The sequence below is a fragment of the Branchiostoma floridae genome, chromosome 15 (genome assembly GCF_000003815.2).
Source record: "Branchiostoma floridae strain S238N-H82 chromosome 15, Bfl_VNyyK, whole genome shotgun sequence".
Taxonomy (NCBI): domain Eukaryota; kingdom Metazoa; phylum Chordata; class Leptocardii; order Amphioxiformes; family Branchiostomatidae; genus Branchiostoma; species Branchiostoma floridae.
Window position 1 is genome coordinate 21400631 of NC_049993.1, and position 27047 is coordinate 21427677.

The 27047-nt window shown below is 48.0% G+C and overlaps 1 protein-coding gene across 5 annotated transcripts in view; it reads right to left on the bottom strand.

Moving 5' to 3' along the window:
- LOC118431689 (inactive tyrosine-protein kinase transmembrane receptor ROR1-like) overlaps positions 1–25454 on the bottom strand; it is a 50736-nt gene extending 25282 nt beyond the window's left edge. For 3 of the 5 annotated variants that reach the window (XM_035842945.1, XM_035842946.1, XM_035842940.1), the window contains exon 1: positions 4688–4730. In XM_035842945.1, the coding sequence (XP_035698838.1) occupies positions 4688–4715 (28 nt within the window). In that variant the 5' untranslated portion in view covers positions 4716–4730. Of the gene's footprint in view, positions 1–4687; positions 4731–24366; positions 24452–25126 lie in introns of those variants that run through there. The other 2 variants (XM_035842941.1, XM_035842943.1) reach the window with 2 other exon arrangements.
- Between the last annotated feature and the right edge of the window lie 1593 nt (positions 25455–27047).

A 27047-nucleotide genomic window follows, 5' to 3' on the forward strand; every position in this document is an offset into this window, starting at 1 on the left:
GGCACTCAGCTGGCAAGTTTTAAATCTTGGCTTCTAACTGAAATATGAGATCATCATCATCAGAGGGGAACAATTCACAGCCCAGCATGCACCTGGGCATCACCTGTTGCATCATCTCAGCTGACCTTCATGTAGAAATGACCTTGGTGCCACTGTGAGGAGGTACTTTATTAGTTTTCCCTTCTTTCCGCCTAAATTCCACAGTTCTGAGAAACCGGAGCCTTTCCTCCCAGAACAGCAAGATGGCAGCTGCCGGCTGTGCCAAGGCGATTCTGTGGTTCTCAAACCTTCTAATCAAACCCAACAAGAGGTCCTGATGCACAAAAGGCAGGGAGGAAAACTGTGCTCACTATTGGAAACTGTATGCACTAATGTACAGGTTATTGACGCCTTTTGCTTTCATGTTTATTTCCCAGTTCAGCAAAGTTTCTATAACTCCCAGAACCCCCGGCTGCCTTGGTGTGGCCACAGGAAGTGTATCTGGCCAGCTGCCAGGAGCGGGGAATGCGAGCGTCTCTCCCGGAGGCTGCTGATTGGCTGTGAGGCACGCACTACCCGGCGCAGAACGTGGCCCGCTCCCGCCGGCGCCTGGCGCAACAAACACGACACTTCACTTACAGGCCGGCTCCTTACTGCTGCTCACTTCAAGGAACTTCGCCTCACTTCAAGAATGTCTTCTTCTGACTTCACTTCACTGGAGGGAAGTTTTACACTGAACAGACCCCTTTGTCTTATAAGCAGTCTTGAGAAACTTGAACCTCAAGAGGTCACCTGCCCTGCCTTACTGTTCCTGCCACAGTGAACTTGTGCCCCCCTCCGTAACGTTGTGGCCCCCCTCCCCTAACTTTGTGCCCCCCTCCACACGACGTTGTGGCCGCCCTCCCCTAACTTTGTGCCCCCCCTCCCCTAACTTTGTGCCCCCCTCCCCGAGATTCCGTCCCTAATGTTGTTGTACAACAGCAGATTACGCCGGGGACCATGTTTGGGGTCGGCTTAATGTCAGACTATTTCAAGCTGTGAATCAGCGGTTTCTAATCCGCTGCTGACTTCTGCTATGTAAACAGCTGATAGGCACAACCTGAACTTGGCCATACAGCCTGAACTTGGCCATACAGCCTGAACTTGGCCATACAGCCTGAACTTGGCCATACAGCCTGAACTTGGCCATACAGCCTGAACTTGGCCATACAGCCTGAACTTGGCCATACAGCCTGAACTTGGCCATACAGCCTGAACTTGGCCTTGCTGTTTTGGACTCGCAGAAAAGAGACTTCAACATTTTGCCTACACAGTTGGCACCAGGGAGAAAACCCTCTCAGTTGTTACAGGCACAGCGGCTGTTTTCACCAGGCTGACAGTAATAAGCGCCACCATGCACCAGAATTTCCCACAGTAGATCACAGGACGGTTACACAAACTGCCCATAAAACATATGAAGCTTTTCGTTTTGAGTTTGAAATGCTGAGAAATGACAGGCAGAAGTGCTAACATGACAGAAGTTTAGTTCTCTCTACCTTATGTTGTTGGTACTTCTCAGACCCAAAATAAATATTGCTGGACTAGAAAGCAGTCTGATGGGAGAGTTTGTACCTCGGCCTGCAAACTTTCAGGGACTGGATGAAGTCAGGTTCCAGTTTTCCTTAATCTCCAAGCAGATCCTACAATGGCATAAGATAGTACCAAACTGGCCAAGGAGTATAGTTAGCCAAGAGGTGCCCATTTGCCATGCCCGGTAGCAAAACACACTCCTAAGCCGGCTTCACTCCTCTGCCAGCTTTTGATACTATCTTATGCTACCATAGGATCTGCTTGGAGATTAGTTTTCCTCACTGCCATGAGTTTTTATTTTGAACTCCTGAAGTTTTACCAAGAAACGTTTGCAAACCAAGAAAATATCTTGGTGCATCCTCTGGCTGGAGGCTAAAAACCCAGACCGGTTTTGGTATCCTGACAAAAATCTTTACTCTGAGATAAAATCTGTCATGACTGGGTTTCACATGGGGAGGTTGTCAGGGCTGGGTTTGACATGGGGAGATTGTCAGGGCTGGGTTTGACATGGGGAGATTGTCAGGGCTGGGTTTGTCATGGGGAGATTGTCAGGGCTGGGTTTGACATGGGGAGATTGTCAGGGCTGGGTTTCACATGGGGAGATTGTCAGGGCTGGGTTTCACATGGGGAGATTGTCAGGGCTGGGTTTGACATGGGGAGATTGTCAGGGCTGGGTTTGTCATGGGGAGATTGTCAGGGCTGGGTTTCACATAGGGAGATTGTCAGGGCTGGGTTTGTCATGGGGAGATTGTCAGGGCTGGGTTTGACATGGGGAGATTGTCAGGGCTGGGTTTGACATGGGGAGATTGTCAGGGCTGGGTTTGACATGGGGAGATTGTCAGGGCTGGGTTTGTCATGGGGAGATTGTCAGGGCTGGGTTTGACATGGGGAGATTGTCAGGGCTGAGTTTGACATGGGGAGATTGTCAGGGCTGGGTTTGACATGGGGAGATTGTCAGGGCTGGGTTTGACATGGGGAGATTGTCAGGGCTGGGTTTCACATGGGGAGATTGGTTCATCTCCGGTTTGTTTATATTTCAGCCTTCTTAGAGATCAATGTTTGTAAACAAACAACTAAAAATAACACCTTTGGTCAACACGATTATGCATGAGGTGAAGCCCCAGGAAGACTGTCCACTCAAGTGTAACACGAAGCAGGGAAGTAATTTGGCCTGGCCGTAATTGTTGGGCTGAAGTTAGACAAAGCTGCGTTTCCGGCCGCCCAAACGCACAACAGAAATCCAGTTTTTCTGGATTCCTTCGGCTGGTTTATCTGTGTACCCGCGCTGCCGTCCGGCTGCAACAATACGGGTAATCTGCGGGACAATGGCCCATATTTATCATCTATTTGTAATGAGATACGCCAGGCTGGAACATGACACCTGGACACTGTCAGCTGACAGGAAAAGTGGGGGGAAGATGATATGTGGATTGGGAGGGGGGTTTAGGGAAGGTGGACCAATATTGAATGTGGAAGGGGGAATTTATCTACACAAAAGTAACACCAGTAACAGTAAGATGTCTACAAGCAGGTAAAATCCAGAAGAAACATTGCACAATAAAGTTTCCAACCGAACACTCACTAATTCACTCACCCAGCCCCTTATACAGACCCAACACATACAGGCAAAATTACCAGTTACAAGCTTGATGCGTTACAACACGTGGCAAAGTAAGGTTTGAACAGAAATACTGGTACTAGTGATAGTCATATGGCAGATCCTCCATCAAAATCATGACTTATGCCATTTTAGCCGTTTCTGCTTTTCTCCAGCAGAGCAAGAGAACTGACAGCTGTCCATCAACCTTGACCTTGGGAGCAGACATGACCTTCAGGAGGCAGGCGAGACTTGGTCTTGGGAAGGAAGGACAAAGGAGAGTGTCGTCAGGAAGGGGCTTTGAGAGGAGCGAACGGCACCACAATAGGAACGGCACCACAATAGGAACGGTACCACAATAGGACTTACACGTCACGCAGGCTGAGAATAGAACCAGCTCTGCAGAAAGCTGACATCACCGATGGCAGGAGGGCCTCTCACTGTTCCACTGCTGCCATGGCAACCACCGGTCCTCACAAGAGGCTGAAATGTTGGGTATTGTTGGCCGGTTTGGTGAAACCACACCGCCACCCACCGAGCCAGAATACAGCCTGCAGCGGCCGTCTGAATCTTCTGTTGGTCACACAGGGAATAACTCACGGCTAGTAGTCAAACTACAGACCTGTGTTAGCTGCACAGTTCAACAGCTATGAGTATGAGATGGCCCCAACAGGCTGGGTTTTGGAGAGGACGGAAAAGTCACCCTTCAAGGCTGTCAGGAAAGGCCTTATTCCATAAGGATTGGGCTGTGGATATCACAGGGCGGGAAATACACACTTCCGGCCAGCGATTTGCAGGGAAAATGTTGATAATGACCTTCACGTCAAGCTAAAAGAGCACAAATGATGCCTTATGAAGTATTCTGTACCCAGCTGTCCTGATGGAAGAGAACTGGCAGTTCCATGGTTGCCATGGTTACCACGGAACCTGTGACCCCCTTCCTTCAGCAGGTGACAAACAGCTGAGATAAGAGACACCTGACCTCTGACCTTCACAACCACATGTGGCACCAGGCTGGACTGTGCTCAAACTGTCAGGCTTATCATAGCAGAGAAGACACCAAACTTCTTTTCTCATTTCTTATCACAGCAGAGAAAACATCAGGCTTCTTTTCTCATTTCTTATCACAGCAAAGACACTTCGAACTTCTTCCCTCATTTCTTATCAGAGCAAAGAAGACATCAGACTTCTTTTCTAATTTCTTATCGCAGCAGAGAAGACACAAGAAAATTAACTTCAAGTCCCTTTACCCAAAAGAAATGGAAGGAAAGCAAAGCTAACATATCATCAACCCCTTAGTAACCCCAGTTTCCTTGCAGCTTCATCAACTGACTACTTCTCTCCCTTGGAACTTCAAGGGCTCCAAGGTCACTGCATGTAAGGTCACTGGGAATGAAAAGGGGGAGGGGGGCAGGGCAGCGTATGTGTGTCAGGTTGTAAAGCAAGGTCATGGGCAGTGGAATGGGGAGGGGGGCACGGCAGCGTACCTGTGTCGGGTTGTAAAGCAAGGTCATTGGGATTGGAAGGGGGAGGGGGGCATACCTGAGAAAGGTCGTACAGCACCTGCCATGGGATGATCCCCGCAAATCCAGTATAAACCTGCCGCTTCAGAGATTATCCTTTCAACAACAAACACAGAAACCCCTGCAGGGCTCCGCACCATAACAACCCTGCAGACAACACAGCCTGACACCGTGCCATAACAACCCATAATAACAACCCTGCAGACAACACAGCCCGACACTGTGACATTCCTGCAGTTATCTTCACTTCCCTCTGCAGCACATAATGAATTTGTGCAATGAACTTATTCAAATTGGCCAGGAGACAACAACCTCTGAGAGCTGAGTTTGTTTATTCAGCAAAAGTAGAAATGTGGAAACGTGACGTTAATTTTACCCCATCATCTACAGTCTACCCATTTTGTTATCTCATTCTGACATTCCTCACAATCCATTGTCTCATTAGCGTGCTATCTTCATGTTGTTTCTGTCTCATTAGCATGCTATCTTCACATTGTTTCTGTCTCCACACTGTCTTGTTAGCGTGCTATCTGTGCATTGTTTTCCATCTCCCATTGTTTCTGGTGGAACCATCTGCACATAGCCCACATACCAGCTGTGGCCTGGCCTTGTTGGGGGCAGGGAACCAGGAACCATCAACAGCACCCAGCTACAGCACCCGGGCTAGCGTCGGTCTAGCGTCGGCACGCCGCATTGTTCCCATTCCAGCACAGCCATACAATACACCTGCCGCATGCGCTCAGGTTTTCGTTAACAACAGAAATTAGGGCAAATTTTGCCACTCTTGCAAAAATGTGAAGTTTGGGCAATTTGGATGTTCCTAGCTGACAAGATTCCATTTGGTTTGACAAATAGCTCAGCTATCTGCTCTTCCAATGCTTATATAAAGAACTACAGAAATCTCCCGGCACAATCTTTCCTGACTGACACATCCGACCCTAACACTGGCCTCAGCCTGAACTCTTCTGTGTCATTCAGAAGTGCTGCTGGTTTGGGTGCCACATATATGTGGGGTGTCATATCCATATACAAGTGGGGTGTCATATCCATATACAAGTGGGGTGTCATATCCATGTATACCATACACGTGGGTTGCCATATGCATGCAAGTATGTAACATACATGTGGGGTGCCGTATACACATGATACCATATATGTGGGGTGCCATATCCGATATCCATACCATATACGAGACATACGACTGGATGTATACATGGATACCCAGGCAGGTGAGGTATAGCCCACCCCACAAATGGGGTGCACTCCAGGTTCCCCCCAGCAGACTGAGACAAAACTGTTTACCCCAAACTCCCCGTGCTGTCAGGCATGACCACATATATACCAACAGGGGAGGGCAGGCTAGCTAGTTGTGCAGCGGGCCTTTCTCAACTCTGGTGACTTCTGCTTGATCTGTTCCCAAAACCCATCTCACAACGACACAAACCTACTTCTGGGTTTATTGTTGTGAAGGCCGCAGGTTGAAACTGAGTTTTATCTTGTTAATGAGGGTTATTTTGGGTGGTTGGGTAACGGGCTGTGTTTACTAAACATCATCAGCCCAGCCTTTGTTGGCAAAATGAGCCCGTGGGGACGGCCTTCCGACGATACCAGCCTCGGGAGCGGACATTTCTCCTGCTGGGAAACTCTGCCGGCATTTCTGACATAACTGCTGGCCACCAGACTGCAGCTGTACATTATACATTACACTGCTGTACACTATACACCATACATTACACTGCTGTACACTATACACCATACACTATACACCATACATTACACTGCTGTACACTATACACCATACACTATACACTATACACCATACATTACACTGTTGTACACTATACACCATACATTATACATTACACTGCTGTACACTATACACCATACACTCTACAGTCAGGAAACGTACAGCAGGGATCATTAATAACTAGGAACTCCACGTGCATGTCTGAGGGTTGTGCCGAGATGTGGGTTCCGGTAAAAGATCTTCTTACAAAGACTTTTGTCTCTTCAGATTCCGAGCTTCAATTTGAGGTTATACAGCTCACTTCAAAATTTCCAAACAATTAAAGTTTTATCTATTTCTCTCCAACACGACGTCTTCAACCCCAACACAACGTCTTTAACACCAACACAACGTCTTTAACCCCAACACAACGTCTTCAACACCAACACAACGTCTTCAACACCAACACAACGTCTTCAACACTAACACAACGTCTTCAACACCAACACGTCTTCAACCCCAACATAACGTCTTCAACCCCAACACAACGTCTTCAACCCCAACACAACGTCTTCAACCCCAACACAACGTCTTCAACACCAACACAACGTCTTCAACCCCAACACAACGTCTTTAACACCAACACAACGTCTTTAACACAAACACAACGTCTTCAACTCCAACACAACGTCTTAGACCCCAACACAACGTCTTAGACCCCAACACAACGTCTTCAACACCAACACAACGTCTTCAACACCAACACAACGTCTTCAACCCCAACACAACGTCTTTAACCCCAACACAACGTCTTCAACCCCAACACCTCGGACTCGAAAAGGAAACAGCGTCTCAGAGCCGCTCCTTGGACCAGAACACGTCCTTGCTGTGTGCAGACTTGACCCCGCAGCTGTGTCCTGTCTTACAGACGTCTCGGCAACACTTGGCCGCCTCCTGACAGAAACCGAACCCTGCAGCAGTTGGTGTAAATTCTCTGCAGGAATGTGACTGGGGGAACAAGTCTGGACGGCCCTGTTCATATCACCTCTATCCAAGCCAGACCTCAGGGGCCCTGCCATACAGTAGAGGCACGGGAACCTCAGGGGCCCTGCGATACAGTAGAGGCATGGGAACCTCTGGGGCCCTGCGATACAGTAGAGGCATGGGAACCTCTGGGGCCCTGGATACAGTAGAGGCCTGGGAACCTCTGGGGCCCTGCGATACAGTAGAGGCCTGGGAACCTCGGGGGCCCTGGCAGGCAACAGGGAAGGTGAAGTTTAAAGCCAGCGTAGCGGAGGAAAGTCATGGCTGAGGTCCCGTGGGGAGTGGGGTGGCAGGACACAACACTGCCGCACAAGAGCTGTGGCAGTATGCGATTTCAGGACAGATGCTGAGAAAACAAGCTTGTACAGAACAAACCACAGACATCTTACTGCCTGCTTCTAGGTGGTTAGAGAACTGAGAAAAAAGGTTGCACAGAGCCTAAAGAACAGATTTGTATTTGTAGCTCTTGTAAATGAATAAAGTCTGATTCACATTTTTCCCTCACCCCAGGTCGTTGACCCTTCCCAAACCCTCCCCAGTTGCTGAGCATCTCCTGCATCTGATTACTGAAGTCTGACCTTCATCGACCTTTCCTCCTGTTTCCCTGCCTGAAATCCTGGGCAGGAAAATATTCAGGTTCAGGGGACCGTCAGCTGCTGTGGAACTTCCCAGAACCATGCAGGACGGAAGTCACTGATCTGTGCTGCTTATTTATCACAATATTCAAGCATGTTACCCGGAAACTACCTCTACTGATTTCACCTCATTATAGAAGCCTGTTACCATAGAAACCTATATCATTTACTGATTGCCTCATTAAAAATTGTCACCACGGAAACCATATTCTTAACTGATTACATCATTATAGAAGTATGTTTCCATGGAAACCATATTCTTAACTGATCAACTCATTATAGAAGTATGTTTCCATGGAAACCGTATCTTTAACTGATCAACTCATTATAGAAGTATGTTTCCATGGAAACCATATTCTTAACTGATCAACTCATTATAGAAGTATGTTTCCATGGAAACCGTATCTTTAACTGATCAACTCATTATAGAAGTATGTTTCCATGGAAACCATATTCTTAACTGATTACCTCATTATAGAAGTATGTTTTCAATCTCACCACTTCATTATTCAGATTACCCATAATCCCATTAGGCTGAATCCTTCCAGGAATGGCATGCTGGGATTGCCACTGATCCACTGCCTAATCTCCCTTAATCCACTGCCAGTCAATCAGAGATAAGCACAGATAAAAAATCATAAATGCACAGGATTATCTAAGCCTGGCCACAGCAGTTAGGGGATGATGCCGAATCTTACCACAGGATTGTCTGAATGTAACACTGGCGTCTTCTGATCTTGTCTGTCCTGTCTTAGCTTCCAGCTGGTGACAGCATCAGGAATAGTCTTAGTTCAAAGGAATTTTATTTCATTACTTGACTTCTACCTTTTTTATGTTCCTAACACAATACGTGTGTAACTTTGGAGGCTCTGGCTAGTATGACTTGTAAACTTCCGTTCTAGGAGCCGCACATCTGCAATGATGCCAACATACAGGCTCCTCTAGAACTTGATGAAAAACAATCAAACACAGAGAAAAACATAAGACTGTTAGTGTGTACAAACGTTTAGCCAAGTCTGCACCTATTGGAGGGGTCAGGGTAAGGTTTGTCTTGGCCATGAAGAAGACAAAGTGGAGAGAGTTGAAGAAAGACTGACTGCTGCAGAGTGTCTGACCACTGCAGCAGCAGAACACAGTACTTATACTAGGGTGAAGTTTGAGCCCCCTGCCGATGGGAGGGGGAGGACCCCCCTCCCTAAACAAATACCTAAGAGGGACGTTGGGGTTTGAGGGGTGTTTCTGGACGTTGGGGTTTGAGGGGTGTTTCTGGACGTGTGAAGTGATGACGAAGTGATTACCCGAGGTGGAAAAGTCTCCACCCCAACAACAAAACACAAAAGACACAATTGCACCTTAATTCCTCCATTTAAACACACAATGGCCCATCATGGACCCATCCGGCGACCTGCCTGTGCAATTAACAACACTTTGTGGGCCGGAGAATATCCTTGTTCCTCAGAATGTGCTTCTGAAGACAAAGATTAAAGGATTAGACGTTGTTTGTCACACCTGCAGTGAGAACACCTTACAGGTGAGACATCTGCACACCTGTCCTATCCACAAACTCATTTCCGGAGAAGACAATAGTAGTATCACTGATTCCCACAACAAAGGACCGTTCTAGCGAAGGTAACTTCTGACAGAAACAGCCCGAGGTCTTCCCAGTTTCAGGACGACAAAGCTACACAAACAGGACAATAACAGGACAGCTACAGAAGAACAGCACCTTAACGAAGCAGGTTCCAGTCAGGGGTAAACAGTTGTGTGCAGGAATGTCAGGAATCCCCTGCGGAGTGTCAGGGTTGGGAGGTTTCCCAGCTGAAATATTGCAACTTGTCACAGTTCTACCTGCAGCTTAGAAAAACTCCCTGCCATAAAAAAGCTGCTATTCCTGCCCTACAGTCCCCAGCCTCCAGGGTCTGTACCTCACATGCAGGTTTGCTGACAGTTGGTGCATGTTAGTAAGTACCATGGCAGGAGAACTTTATTTTAGCAGCCTCTCAATTCAGTCATCAAACTGTTTTGACAGGGCAGGACATCTCAGTTTCGGGTTTGATGAATTTTGATTTCAGACAACTGATTGTGACAATGTTCTGTTGCCATGACGACCTGCCTGCGGTGGTGGTGTCTCACCTGCAGAGTCCAGGTGTGCAGGAGGTGATTAACAGCTGTGTTAATTATCAGCAGGACCACCCACCATGCCCACAGGCTAGGCAACAGGTACGAAATCACCTTGGTGACAGGTAACTACAGGTAAGGCAACAGGTAACCACAGGTAAGACAACAGGTAAAAATTCACTGTGGCACGTCAGCCACAGGTAGGGCAACAGGTAGGGCAACAGGTAACCACAGGTAAGATAACAGGTAAAAATTCACTGTGGCACGTCAGCCACAGGTAGGGCAACAGGTAGGGCAACAGGTAACCACAGGTAAGATAACAGGTAAAAATTCACTGTGGCACGTCAGCCACAGGTATGGCCACAGGTAACCACAGGTAGGACAACAGGTATGAAATCACTGTGGAACATTGGCCACAGGTATGGCCACAGGTAACCACAGGTAGGGCAACAGGTACAGATTCACAGGCATATGGACCACAGGTAACCACAGGTAGGAAATCACTGTGGTACATGTGCCACACGTAGAACCACAGGTAGAAAGAAATACAGGTAGGACTACGGGTAGTGGCCTACTGGAATCTGTGGCGTTTAATGCTGTGACTGTGAGCAGCTGATTATAAAGCATTGACATTTTGAACAATACACAAACCTGGGTACAGCTAACAGCTAAACCTGGGTATAGCTAAACCTGGGTACAGCTTACAGTAACAGCTAAACCTGGGTACAGCTAACAGTAACAGCTTAACCTGGGTACAGCTAACAGCTAAACCTGGGTACAGCTAACAGCTAAACCTGGGTACAGCTCACAGTAACAGCTGACTCGTGTGTTTTTGGTGACATGTAGAAACTCTGACTTGGCCATTTGTTTGTTTAATCTCCGTTTCCAAACAACAGAAAATCCCGTTCTGACATTTTTCCCTCAACTTCAGCCGGCTTGTGTCAGAATCCACCCAGTTTTCCTTGGGATTAACACTGGCAACTGGCGATGACAGATTCTCCCAACTAGCGCTGACACGTGTCCATACAGGAAACAGGGAGGGGACTGCAGCGCAGTGGGGAGAAGTGAGACATGACACAGGAGATGTCTGTGATACAGGCTCAATGACATCATCAGAACTTCCGACTGTGTTGACAACAACTTTTCACTACTACAAGGCTGGGGCCGCCTGAAGTCACAGGAAATACCATCCTATACTTTAACTGGTTTTCAGTGGAAGTTGTGACCAAAGTCATAACAATAGAGTACTCTATTGCTTAATGGACTTTGTAATTGCTTAACTGTTGCCAAGGTAGACAACACATCTACACTTTATCTTACATAATTTATACATACATGTACATGTACATGTAAATATATACATAGGAAATTACTGTCCAGGCAATTTACAAGTCATGTAACACATATACACAATATTCATGTACACAAATATCCCCAAAGCATCAATGTCTCTGGGAATCTTTAATCAGGACGTTTGTGCGACATGTTTGGCAAAGTTTCCCCCACAGCTCGTTACAGTAATCTGGGCACCCTGGAGTCTGTAGCCCCCCTCCCCACATTAAACCCGTGTCCAAACTAGGCCAAACAGCGGCTCCCGAACCCTGAGAATTCCACTGCTCCCCACGGCTGACCTTTGCCCCCGCCCCCATTATTAGTGTTGATGTCTCCGCGCACCGCTGACAATGAGCGGTGTCGGGTTGCGCTTATTAAGGTGCGCTGACACACCTGCCTTTTGTCCCTGCTCAAGAGCCCGGGAGTTCCGTTGCAGGTCGATAAAAGCCCGACGTGTTGCAAAAACTGTGGCGAGGAGTCGAGTTTCGCCGCACAAAGGTTTGTGGCAAAAACAGGGCGGCTTGTTCCGCCTCCCTAACCCCCGATTGTAAACAGCCAACATTTCGCTACAGTTGGGACAGATGACGTCACTTCTGCAGCCAACTCTAAAATAACAACTTCTCCAACCCTGTCTCTATGTGTGTGTGTGTGTGTGTGTCCTCTGTGCTAAAGATTGGACTTCCCCTGGGTGGGGAACCTTCCCCTGGATGGAGACTTTCCCCTGGGTAGTGAGCTTTCTCTTTAGTGGGGGACCTGTCCATGGAGTGTCATCAAGAAGTGTTACAGAAGACAAGGTGCTTTATTATAAGACAACCACAACTAATCTCAAGTCAAACAGAAAGGACAGGTGGGACAGGACAGGTGGGACATGGTGGTTTTCTCACATCTCACAGCTGGCCAAACTTGGTGGACGTTAGACAAGTTTCAAAGTTACCAAAGTCCTTCCCTGTTATGTTCTGTACTTCTCCTGTTGAAGTTTCAGCACCTTCTCACATCCTACTCAGGAAGGATTTCATCTGTTAAATTGAGTTTGTGACGCTGAACAGAACTGTGGTTCCCAAGGCCCCTGAGGTATCAGGAAAACAATGAGATTAGCCTGTGGTTTCCCAAGGCCCCTGAGGTGCCCTGAGAACAATAGAGTCTATCATCCTTTTCATTAAGGCTGGTCTGCAGGTAATGCTTCTGACAGGGGGAACTGGGCTGAACATTCTTGTGGATTATAGAACTCTGCACCGCAAGGACACTGCTAGGAACCATGGGAAACAAGGGGACATGGGAAGTCTGACCTTCACACCAGTCGTATACAAATGGACATCAGAACTCACAAACTCTCCCTGAAGTTACCCACAGAACTCTTGACTAAAGAATCCCCATCCTGCAGCTGACAGGAGCCCCCCATGCAGGCCCCATCCTGCAGCCTGACAGGAGCCCCCCATGCAGGCCCCATCCTGCAGCCTGACAGGAGCCCCCCATGCAGGGCCAATCCTGCAGCCTGACAGGAGCCCCCCATGGAGGCCCCATCCTGCAGCCTGACAGGAGCCTCCCATGCAGGCCCCTGAAGACCAGGAGCCCCCCATGCAGACCCCATCCTGCAGCCTGACAGGAGCCCCCCATGCAGGCCCCATCCTGTAGCCTGACAGGAGCCCCCCATGCAGGCCCCATCCTGCAGCCTGACAGGAGCCCCCCATGCAGGCCCCTGAAGACCAGGAGCCCCCCATGCAGGCCCCTGAAGACCAGGAGGCCTGTGCCCTAGCAGCTCCAGTTTCACCAGGACAGAATCGTCTGCTTTGAATCTAAAATTCAAATTTCACACCCAGAACTGGGCTGTGTGACCTATGACCTATGTTTACAGCAGTTTCAGGAAACATGGAGTCTGTGAGAATGAAAAAAAACTGTTAAATTTCCTTTAAAACCTTTTAATAAGTTTTATAAACCACTGAAAGTGAAAGAACGAACCCAGAAGTATGCACCAACAAGCTCCCATAGAAAAGTTCTCCGACAGTTTTCCGTTAGTCCCTACAGCGTACCTACAGCCGTGCAAAACTGTTTATCTACCTACCAACTAGTTATCAGTTGAAGAGGTTTCAAAGTACTTACTACTTCTTATGATAACCTGAAGTACCTTCCATTAAAAACCACCACCACGGATTCTGTGTACACAGCACTTATAAGTCAGGTCTGTATAAACAAGGGAACAAATACACCTTTCACACACAGCAAGCAAACCTCTGCCACCACCAGGGCAAACCGGGACAATATACAACTAGGTTTTATATCAGATATTGTTTGTCAACTGTGTTCCTTTCCTCTCCAAGTTGCCAGTAGGGAAACCAATAAAGCAGTTTGACTTCAAAACTAGATGTTTTCAAAGTAACTTTACATTTACCAGTCATATTGCTTTTGAAAACTAGAAAGGCAACATTTTTTAAAAAAATGCAGAATGTGGGCGAAGGGAAAAGAAAGAAAAAATCGCAAGAAAAGAAGCATCAAGAAAGGCAACATTTTCGCGAAAATGCAGCACAAAAAAAATGAAGAAAATAATATCTATCCACGGATTCAATCCCGTAGCGTTAGTTTACCACGCGTGAATAATACCACTGAGCCAGTGCTACAACATGTTACAGGGGTACGTTTTAACAGGTATCTAAATGTATTGCGTAGCTTGAACACGTCCGTTCGCCGTTGAATTTGCAAGATTCCAAGGTCCAATTTTCTGAAGATAATGTTTTTGTGTGAAAATTTATCAATCTCGTTCATTCCATGGCGGGCAACTTCTTCCTTGAGCGCCTGTTTGGTCGTCTCAGCTGCTATAGTATTATCAAACTGCATGCCGAATATCATTTTGTGTTCTGTGCGTTGATTGGTTCACCTCTGCGTACACCCGAGACAGTCCGCGACTTTATTCCAATCAAAAAGCTGGAAACGAGGAGTATATGTTTACAGCTTCCATTTTTTCTGAGTTCTGATTGGCTATTATAAACTCGATGCCGATTGTGTTCTGTGCGTTGATAGGTCCACGTCTGACGTAAAACCGAGAAAGTGAGACTTTAAGCCAATCAAATAGCTTGAAACGTGGAGTACATGTTTACAGCTTCCATTCTTCCGGGTGGAATATGCAAATATCTGAGGAAAAACTAAATATGTGGCTTCGCCCACATAATAAAATGTAATGTGAGTTATGAAGTTGTCACCCAGCAATTCCTAATGTATGTGACATTCAGAGTTTGATTCTAGACGAGCGCCAGCCTATGCTCGTTGTAACAATGTAAGGGATGCAGTCATCACTTCAGATGGTGCCATACAGCCAGGGCCACGTACATGGGCGACTACTGGACTACTAGCTAACGTTGCACTACGAGCTAACGTTGCACTGCTAGCTAACGTTGCACTACTAGCTAACGTTGCACTACTAGCTAACGTTGCACTACGAGCTAACGTTGCACTGCTAGCTAACGTTGCACTACTAGCTAACGTTGCACTACGAGCTAACGTTGCACTGCTAGCTAACGCTGCACTACTAGCTAACGTTAAATGTGCCATGCTTCGTCTTCAGTTGAAGTTCAACCAGTTTAGCTTCTATTTTGTTTTACTCACTGATGAGGAAAGAATCAGAGTGACATTTTATGGACCTACTGAAGAGCAGCCCTGCGCGAGATGAGCTGCCCGAGGCGGCCGTACATCAGGCCTGACAGCTCCTGCTCAGGAACAGCCTGGCTGTCCCTGCTGTCACGCTGATGGATGGCAAGGTCAACACAAGGTCAACACTACTGTCTGACATGTGACCCTACCACTCATACTCCATGGAGCGACCACTCATACTCCATGGAGCGAATTGTTCTGTACCCTGCCAAGTGCTGCACAGACAGGGGCAAACAGGTGCTGCAGGGGCGCCCCCCCCCCCCCCCCCAATAGAGCTGGAATGGACTAGTCCAGACCGCTGCCACTTGTGGACACACACACAGAAAAAAGAGAGAGAGGGAGAGAGAAGAGGGCCAGATTCCCAAGCCATATTTTCCACATAGCTAGCCGCTCCCGTACTCTACTCTACTCCACTTTCTACCTGCATCAATAAAACAACTTTTCAGAAGAATCCACTATCCTGAAGAACTCTGATCTCCTCTACTCTACTCTAGCCAGTTCACATGATGTTCAACAGTGTAGCCAGTTGCCATGATCCGATGTGCCACAATGTAGCCAGTTGCCATGATCCGATGTGCCACAATGTAGCCAGTTCACATGATGTGCCACCATGTAGCCAGTTCACATGATGTTCAACAGTGTAGCCAGTTGCCATGATCCGATGTGCCACCATGTAGCCAGTTCACATGATGTGCCACCATGTAGCCAGTTCACATGATGTTCAACAGTGTAGCCAGTTGCCATGATCCGATGTGCCACCATGTAGCCAGTTGCCATGATCCGATGTGCCACAATGTAGCCAGTTGCCATGATCCGATGTGCCACAATGTAGCCACAAAAATCCCTGAGCTGCAGGGGGCAGGCTGGCCTGAGCTCCATCCTGGCAGTGTCAGGTAGCAGCTCGTCCATCACACAGTTGTGTCCCTGTGTCCATCAGGCATGTCATAATGGTTGTCCTTGTGTCCTTATTGTGGACTGCCCATTCTGGCTCTGTGTAACTTGCTGAAAGTGCTGCCGGCCTTTGGAAGGGGTTTGCGGCCTGCTGTAAGTGCCTTTGGAAGGGGTTTGTGGCGCTGTAAGTGCCTTTGGAAGGGGTTTGCGGTGCTGTAAGTGCCTTTGGAAGGGGTTTGTGGTGCTGTAAGTGCCTTTGGAAGGGGTTTGTGGTGCTGTAAGTGCCTTTGGAAGGGGTTTGTGGCGCTGTAAGTGCCTTTGGAAGGGGTTTGCGGTGCTGTAAGTGCCTTTGGAAGGGGTTTGTGGCGCTGTAAGTGCCTTTGGAAGGGGTTTGTGGCCTGTCATTGGGTCTTCATGGATCAAACAGTGTTTGTCAGGTCACAGCAAGTAGGGGATGTGTAATTCTGCAGGGGGGGGGGGGGGTCTTAGTAAAGGGGGAGGGGTTGGTGAGAGGGGGTAGAAGCCTTACAGGTAACATGTGCATTGTTTGGGTTTTTGCTTTTGTGTTGTTCCATTCCCAATGGATGGGTTTGCAGGTGCTGAGAACTGTGGCATGATTTGATTTGGCCCTCACCTATTTGCTTTGCAAGGATGATTCTCTGCTTCCTTACCGGATAGTTCAGTAACCACCTGATCTGGAGGTGGGCTTGGAGTGTAAACCTGGCCTGGGGAACCCCCCAGGTGACTGGTTGGTTGGTCCCCAGAGAGCTGAAGGCAGCAGGCTGGTTTGAGTTAGTGAGGGCAGAAAGGATCACTGCAGGATTAGCTGGGACTTTCTCATGGCACAGGTAGCCTGGACTGCAACCTTGCTGGCCCCAAACCTACTGCCTGGCCCCAAACCTACTGCCTGGCCCCAAACCTACTGCCTGGCCCCAAACCTACTGCCTGGCCTATTAGACAACAGAACTTAAAATTTCAACTTTAGCAACATGCACTAAAGTGCCAAACATATTGCTGTTACACATATGACTCATCTGATGCCTACTAAAAGCCATGGAAGGTGGCTCGGGTGAGTCAAGCCTGAACAAGAAGCCTCAAACTACAACAGCAGAGACCAGAGCACAGAACTACTTTCCTTTGTTCCCAGCTGGCACATAGGTCACCTACAGGTGGGCCTCTGGGCTGGATCCATGTGGAGGAATGCGCCCCCCTCCCCCCTCCTGATTATATGGCCTACTGTGACCTTTTCATGTCCCCTACAGGGTAACTACAGGCTACAGCAACATCAGAACAGTCCAGGCAGCCTCATTTACATCACAACACACCACACCACAATCCCTGCCCCACCGTGCCTCTGTTCTACACACAACCTACCATTACAGGGGTGGGAGGGGGGCAGGGAAGGTCGGGAGGGGGCATGGTATCAGGCAATACCAGTATTTGCTGCAACAAGTTTAGGCATCTACCTCAGGGGTGCCTAAGCATTTGCACGAACCCTATGAAATTCGTACGAATATTATGTGATACACACGAATCACTATGCGAAAACGCACGAATATTATGAAATTCACACGAATCACTATGCGAAATCGTACGAATTTTATGAAATTCGCACGAATCACTATGTGACACACACGAGCCTTATGTGATTTGCACGATCCTTATGCAAAAACGGCGGCCGGGAGGAGGCATGATTTTGAGCGTTTCTACCCGAGATATTTATATTTCAAGGCATGGAATGGACATTTACCGTCGCAAAGATGTATTTGATAGCCTGTGAGCTACTGTTTAGCTTCATTTCGGCGTGTTACATCGTATTTTCAGTCGCCGAAGCGGCGAAGCCGCCATCTTGAAAATCCCGCTCCGTTTGTCACGTGACCCCGCCAGTGGTTGCGCAATTTCGCATAAGGATCGTGCAAATCACACAAGGCTCGTGTGTGTCACATAGTGATTCGTGCGAATTTCATAAAATTCGTACGATTTCGCATAGTGATTCGTGCGAATTTCATAATATTTGTGCGTTTTTGCATAGTGATTCGTGTGTATCACATAATATTCGTACGAATTTCATAGGGTTCGTGCAAATGCTTAGGCACCCCTGTACCTTGCCTGTTAACACATGGTTTTAGCAAGGTGAATTCCAACAAGGTGACATTGGAGGTACACTGCAGTTTGCTGTGTTATTCAGGAACAGGGGCAGGCCGCGACCTCTGTGACCTGGAACAGCAGGGTGACCTGACAGCTCTTCCAACAGCTACCATCACACCCTCTTGCCATCAGATATGATTTGGTTGCAAAACTTGAACTACTTGAAGTGTTTTTCCGTACCTGGGCAGAGTATCTTCTCTAGAGCCTACTGCACATACAGTAGACCCCCCCCCCCCAACCATCAAGACTCAACATTCAGTTTCTCTCTATAGTTTGATGCCAGAATTTTTACAGGGGAGACTCAAAACCTGCAAGCATCTTCACCATTTTCTCTCCCAGCTGGTGGTTTGTATCTGGACAGAACTAGGCAAGCACTGAAGCAGCTCAGGACTTCACCACAAATGGCACATTGCAGAACACAGGAGTGTGTTCCATTGTCCTCCTTCCTCAAACACAAGCAAACGATGTCAAGAGACGAACAATAACCCATAAAAAGAACAATTTTCTTGTTGCTGTCTGGCTCTGATCTGATGGCAGCCTACAAGTCCCTGTTTGACCTTGGGTTGTAGATCCACCATGTTTGACCTGCGACCTTGGGTTGTAGATCCACCATGTTTGACCTGCGACCTTGGGTTGTAGATCCACCATGTTTGACCTGCGACCTTGGGTTGTAGATCCACCATGTTTGACCTGCGACCTTGCCGGATAGAACAGACTCCTGTCCCCCAGACTCTGTCTGCAGCAAGATCTGCCCAAATCCTGGCTTACGGCACCACAGCAAGGTCAGGGGAAACAACAACTGCCTCTAGCCAGCATTGCTTCCTCTCAGGAGGGCTAAACACAGCTTATCCATAGCCTGGAAACAGCCAAGTTAGGACTCATCTACTTTCTGTTCCCCACAGGGCTACACAGTCCTGCTGATCCAGCCTATATGCCAGAAACAGCCAAGTTACTATGGACAAATCAGGAGTGATGGACTGTTCTGCTGCCCCCCCTACCCCACCAGGCACGATGGACTGTTCTGTTCTCCCCCCACCAGCGATGGACTGTTCCGGGGGCATGTTGACCTGGAAGTGTGAAGTCTGCAGGAACAATAGTGTGTTTTCCTGTGGGAGGATTTTCACAGCTTTGCTGTGGTTTTTGTCACCTTCCCAAGCAGGGGGTGGGATGTGGCACCTATCTGTCACCACTACAATAGCATGGGGCTTCATTACAGCTTTAATGACTTATTATTAACAATCACATTGTGTCATTGATCTGAAACTGAGATTTTTAACACCAGGAAAATAAGGCCTTGCTCAAATCTGACACATAGTAGAACACAGTGGAAGTCTGAAGTTGGGGAAAGTCCCAATTTTCCTTGTGCTGCTGAATCCTAACTATGAATAGATCTGCAATAATTTTCATTATTTTGGACCAACTGTACAGATGAGTTTTTCTCCATACAGACTACATGTCCACCTCACAGGGAACAGCCAAGCCCTTCCCAAGGACAAATTTTGTGCAGGAAGTCTGAGTCACACAGCAAATAACCCTTTTCACTGCTGCTTTCATTTCCAAACCTACAACAGTAGTTCCTGGTGGATAACACCAGGTAGCTGGGATAACGGAGCACTGTTTGGGCTGGGTCCCCCTTACCAGCACTGTTTGGGCTGGGTCCCCCTTACCAGCACTGTTTGGGCTGGGTCCCCCTTACAGCACTGTATGGGCTGGGTCCCCCTTACCAGCACTGTATGGGCTGGGTCCCCCTTACCAGCACTGTTTGGGCTGGGTCCCCCTTACCAGCACTGTTTGGGCTGGGTCCCCCTTACAGCACTGTATGGGCTGGGTCCCCCTTACCAGCACTGTATGGGCTGGGTCCCCCTTACCAGCACTGTTTGGGCTGGGTCCCCCTTACCAGCACTGTTTGGGCTGGGTCCCCCTTACCAGCACTGTTTGGGCTGGGTCCCCCTTACCAGCACTGTATGGGCTGGGTCCCCCTTACCAGCACTGTTTGGGCTGGGTCCCCCTTACCAGCACTGTTTGGGCTGGGTCCCCCTTACAGCACTGTTTGGGCTGGGTCCCCCTTACCAGCACTGTTTGGGCTGGGTCCCCCTTACAGCACTGTATGGGCTGGGTCCCCCTTACCCTACTTGACTGGCACTAGTCTCAAAAAACACGCTGCTCAGTCTTGACCTTCACCTCTCTGACGACCTTGACCTTCCCACCAAAGTTGTCCTCTAAAGATAATAAATGAATAATGAATAACATTCTATGATTTTAAAGCTGGCCGGTTTATTACCAGTGTCCTCAGCATGTGACAAGCCTGCTGCCGTGTTGTTGGAGTCCTGATTACACTGCTGAGGAACTACACAAACGTTACCACGGCAACGTGGCTGTGTCAGGGGTTTGTGGACAGAGCAAATGTTTAGGCCAGCAAACATCAGTCCTGCTGAACTGTGAGCCCAAGTCTGACTGGGGACGTCATTTTGAGTAGAAATCACAGGAAAATGTGCCAGCAGATCCCTACTTACACAAGGGGTTTCTTCTGGTCCCTGCGGCATACAGGGGTGTAATCCGACCTGGTGCTGTAATCTGATGTGGTTCTAGGGGAGTGTAATCCGATCTGGTAGGCAGTGACAATGGCACAGAGGGAAGCCACTGACAGCACAGGACTACACACAACATGGGGGGGGGGGTATGGTTACATAAGGCAAGAACACTACTCTAACTCACACTCACTATCCTGATAGTCTGATCAAACTCCAGTTTGACGCTAGTACGGCTGGAAAATTTATTTTTTCTCTCAGATTAGTTGAACTAGTTGAAGGACTCTCCCACCCTCTTGTTTGAAGTGTAAGATAATTATTCCTTGTTTCATGGTGAATCCTGCCAACAGAGCTAAAGGCTGCTAGGCCAGACCTGAACACCAACTACAGACGCAGGGCTGAGGGCGAGCTCTCCGGAGCATTTACAGACAGAACTGAGGAAAGTGTCTGCCCAGCTGAGATTCCGCCCCTAGCACGGCTGGCCCTGTAATTGTAGCGGCTGTAGGGGCTGCACAGCGTTATTCTGTCGTCTACACAACAAAAGATATAATCACCCGCCACCTTGTCATGCAAACAGCCCGATTCCTGCAGGGAGGGAACGTACAATAATACAGACTGAAACTAGAAAATATAAAAAGTTTAACAAACCCACACTCCCCTGGAACAGGGGGGGGGACTGTACAATTTGGAAGTAGGGCATGGGTAAGGGTGGGTAGGGCACGGGGAACAGGGGGGATAGGGCATGGGTATGGGGGGTAGGTACAAACCATTTCCATTGGCTGGTGTTATGAAGTCCAACCCACAGCAGGAATGCTCCTATCTCCTTCCCCAGCAAGATTACTGATATCTAAGCTCAGAGCCACACAAACATGCTGCTGTAAGCCCCAGCATGCCATGCAGCAAAACTGTCAGCACGTATAGACACTGCCACTACTACTATTGTAACGTGTTCCAGTGTTGGCACAGACACTACCATAGGCTGGTGTTGTAACACAGACACTACCATAGGCTGGTGTTGTAACACAGTCACTACCATAGGCTGGTGTTGTAACACAGACACTACCATAGGCTGGTGTTGTAACACAGTCACTACCATAGGCTGGTGTTGTAACACAGACACTACCATAGGCTGGTGTTGTAACACAGACACTACCATAGGTTGGTGCTGTAACACAGACACTACCATAGGCTGGTGTTGTAACACAGACACTACCATAGGCTGGTGCTGTAACACGGTGACCGCCCTATGTTCCGAAATCCCTATGTTCCGAAATCCCTATATTCCGAAATCCCTATATTCCGAAGTCCCTATGTTCCGAAATCTCTATCGTCTATGGAAGTGTTCCAACACAGAAGTGTACCGACTGGCGTTGTACAGCGACCTGGGAGTCGACCAAAGCTACATATTAGTCCAAGCTGCGGATACGCGGTCAGCAAAATAGGAAGTTGCGGCCTATATATTATATCATGTTACCTTCTTTAAATATTCTCCTTTTTGTGTTATTTGGGATGTCTTGAAATCTGTTAAAACTATAATAATAACAACAAAGGACTAACGTTAGCTCCATTGCAGATTTTAGCCGCAAACTTTTGTTTAGGCAAACCTAAACGCACCATCGACAAACATTTAAATGTATCATTCTTGTAACGCACCTAACCTCGTACCAGTTTGATAGCATCATAATGTCAATTGATACAATTCTTATCGAGGAAATGAAAAGATACACTCATGCATGAAAATGACATACGATATTTGCATGTATACTAAAAATTATTTTTAGATATGTACGCGAGTATCTTGGTCACCCATAAATCAATCAAAAACGAGACTAGGTAAATGGTTTACGTTAAATGTGGTTAGCAAATGATAAAGTAAAGAAAAGTTTCAGCATAAATTTGCGATTGAGTTTGGAGTCTTTGGACTCTGTTTCAGGTGCTAGAAAAAAATTGAACTTTTATAAGTATTCTAGTTTATTTCTATAAATAAAAATAAACTAGAATTCGAATTTCAGGTGTTTTCAGCTCAGTGTGACCCATGCGACCGTCGGAATCGCGGGTCGGCGTTCAGGCCGGTTATCATCGGGAAACTGTCTCGCTTCTTGGGTATTGGCTATCGACTTGTAAACGCCATCCATGTTACATGTGCATGATGATAGTTGTGTGTCACAATAGTTGTGTGTCAAAATTTCGGAACATAGAGATTTCGGAACATAGGGATTTCGGAACATTGAGATTTCGGAACATAGGGATTTCGGAACATAGGGATTTCGGAACATAGGGATTTCGGAACATAGGGATTTCGGAACATAGGGCTTGAACCCTGTAACACAGACACTACCAAAACCATAGGCTGGTGTTGTAACACAGACACTACTAAGTACTAAAGGTTGGTGTTGTAACACAGACACTACTAGGCCGATGTTGTAACACAGACACTACCATAGGCTGGTGTTGTAACACAGACACTACCATAGGCTGGTGGTGTAACACAGACACTACCATAGCCTGGTGTTGTAACACAGACACTACCATAGGTTGGTGTTGTAACACAGACACTACTAAGTACTAAAGGTTGGTGCTGTAACACAGACACTACTAAGTACTATAGGTCGATGTTGTAACATGTTTCCAGTACTAGCAAAGCCCCATTAAGCGGAGGTTGCGTTACAGAGTGGAACAGAGGCGCTGGTTTGTGTGCGTGACGCTTCGCGGACGTGCAATCGTCGCGTCTCTACACGAGAGCGGAACCCCAAACCCGGCAGCGTGCGGCTGTTAGCATTAGTGTATCGTTTACTGTTGACCAGAGTTCTACCATAGCTGCGCTGCTGAGACCATAAACAACAGCGCTGAGTGCGCAGGCTGGGATGGTGTGTGCGCCGGGAACACTCTCAGCGCACGAACCAACATCACGAGCCATTTCCCAACCAAACGTCACCTTTAACCCCGGAGAGGACTTTCCCAGAGGTTACACTTTCAGATTTACGTAGGAAAACCCACGGCATGAAAGAGCGCTCGCTGTTAGCGAAACCAGCCTCTCCAACCCGACACACCAACAAAGGGCAAAGCAAACAACTCATTCTGTGCTGCCGATTCAAAGGCTGTGGCCGGAACGTATACAACATATCGCATGTGAGCGGCGGGGAAAGGCTATCCACGCTGGAGATATCAGTGACTGGGCACTTACTCTACAATGGGACACAAACAGACCACTCTCTCTGCATCCAACTTCCCAAAACTACAAACAGACCTCTCTCTCTGCAGCGAACTTGCCACTAAACAGAACACATACTTTGTACTGAACAGGACTACCAGCTCCCCCCCCCCCCGAGTTGAAGTTGAGGGGGCCTTATTTTTCACTACTACCCCCCTTATTTCTTACCTGCTAGTTTGCAGACCTGCCCAGCTGATCATGCTGAGTTGACATCGCACTAAACCCTTCTCAGTGTTTACCTCGAGTTTCTTGTTTACCTGAATTTTACACGCTCAGTATTCACCAAAACACAGGGCAGGGGCTGCCACATACAACTCGGGCAAAACTTCTGTACAGACTGATTACTCTCTATAATTTATTACCACTATGGGGGGGGGGGTCCATCACACACATTAAGGGTGAGGGGGGAGTATTCCTTCTTTCTACCTTTGGCAAGTTGCAGGGTGATTCCACAGGCTGGGCTTGACAGAGCAAACCCTGTAGCTGAACCCGCCATGTTTGGGGAACCAACACATAAATTATAACTGCTGTTTTCTTGTCACTTCCGTCCCGCCCCTTTACAAACAACAGGCGCCGACAGGATTGTAGCCATTTCTGTAGCCAAACACGAACCAACATTGTAACAACTGACGGGCGATCACTTCGCTACAATCACTATGTGACATGTCCCTTCTGTTTGCTACATGCCTGATAGTAGCATATATCGGAATGTGGCAGACATCTGATTCACGTGCCTGAAATATTATAAGCAGATCGTGACTCCGGCGGACGTCACAAGAGCGAAGTTTGACTGACAGCCGAAGCTGACGAGATTTGGGTGCTTTCCGCGCGATGTGAGCAGTTTCCTGTGAAAGCCGGACCGTGTCTGAGATATTCCTGCCGCTCGGCGGAACAAAGTTGGTTTTCCTCAGGGGGCCCGGGGGGGGAGTCAGGCGGGCCGGCCGGACTGGAGCGGGGGTTTTGGGAGGCAAACTGCGGCGCTCGGGGCCGTACAAACGGTCTGGGCTGCCTAACCTACCCTCGGCTCGGCCTGTACACCCTCCCCCCGCCCTACAGCCCCAAACCACCGCCCGGGCACGGGCCAGGCCGCGGCCAGAGGCGAGCCCGCACCCCGCATGCAACAGTTGGCACAGCGCTGGGCCGCTCAACTTCTACCGTACGCGCGGACTGGAACTCTCGGTCTTACCTTGCGCTGTCCCCGCCGCCCAAACCGCCAGCATCCCCGCCGCCAACAGGGCCGTGTGTGCGCCGAAGGAGCCAGCCATGCCGCCCGGGCTGTGGGCGCGGAACTGTGAGGAAAAACGGGGCGAATTCCGCCCGGCCGTACCAGCTACTCCCGCGGCAATCCGGACAAAAAGTTTGTGGCTTGTGGCCCAGCGGGATGCGCAGAACCGCGCAGAAACGGGCTGTCCCGCGCAGGCACCCTGCTGTGTGCAGTGGGCAGGATTCTCGCAAGAGGGCACTGTTAGCAGATGGCACTTACGCCGGGGGTTTGGATTATGATTTTTTAAAAAGTTTTTATTTTAAATGTCTGATAAACCAGCTACTTTGAAATAAAGCCTTTGTTCTAAAGTCTGTCTTCTTGTATTTAGCAGCTATCCCGGGACAAGGTGGCCACTCTTGCACCGGGAATAGACGCGAAATACGCAAAATATAAAGGCTAAGTCAGAGCAATAGACTGACAAAAGACTGACGAGCCATGTATAATGGACACTTGTTGAATGTATCGCTATTAAACTATTCGTTCCTGCTTGGAATAAAATGGGAGGGACACACAGCAATCAAAAATTCAAAATCCTTTTATTTTCAGCCACTCCTGCACTAGAACAGCATACTATGATATAATCATTACATTTAATTACAACGAAGGCTGCTGAAATACAAGAATCATGAGCATACCCCACTATGTCAAGATACAGTATATTACAAGGGTAGTGCATGACACGTTCGTCCCCGAAATGTGTCATTAACAAGCCTGGCGGGGCTAAACTGAGCCCCTCCTCGCACGCCTGTCCTCCTTTCTGTCCCTGTGCCTTAGTCTTGGTTCGGGACCCAAGATGACGACACAGGGCAGCTTACGTACTGGTCCAGGTTCCCGACCCATAGACCATCATACAAGGCAGAAAAGACGACAGGTGGTAGAAGAACCAAAGCAGTCGCAAGCCAACGGAACCCGGAAGTCCCTGTTTTCTGTTTTCGGCCTTGATTTGACGCACAAAGCTGTTCATCTTTCTTGTTGCCTCTTCAAAAGAAATGTCAACACATTTCATCCTATAGACAGATTCAAATATACATTCCAGGCTGGGATACATTTTGTAACCCTTGTTATGTACAAATAGGTGAATGTAAGAGAATAAGTGATATGTCAAACACAGCAACTTGTTGATATATTTATTAATTACAGATATAGATGCAGTAGACCCTACAAAAGGCGCCGCACAATTCTTGTGTTAAAAACATAATAACTACCAGTAACGTTGTATACTCACATACATCTTGGCTTATGAGTGCTGAACATGTGCCTTGGTGTCTTTCTCAAGACCAAGACTAGGGCTGGGTATTTGTACAGCATACCGGTACAAAACCGGTTTTTCTTATTGGACCGGTCCAGAAAAACCGGACCTGAAAAAATTAGGTGGGCCGAATGTTGGACCGATTAGAAAATTAACATATTATTTTATCAGGCATTCACACGTTTTGGCGCTTGCAGGTGGAGAAGAAAATAACAAGAATGAAGTAGAGTTGAGTTTTACAGCCAATCGTACAGGTGCAGTTACCGTTGTAGGATTTTAAAACGCCAGTGTAAGCCTGATACTCCACCAAACAGAATTCTTTGTAGTGAAATGGACCATTGGTATGAGTCATACTGAATCAGGTCCAGGTTCAGGTCCGAACCTGGACCTGATCCTTTGGACCTGAACCGGACCTGGACCTGAATTGTCTGTACCGGTACCCAACCCCTAGGGTTTTGACGGTGTACCGGTACCAAGCCGGTTTTTCTTATTGGACCGGTCCAGAAAAAACGGACCTGTAAAAAATCGGTGGAACGGATGTTGGACCTATTGGAAAATGAACATATTATATGAAGAGGCATTCACACGTTTGGG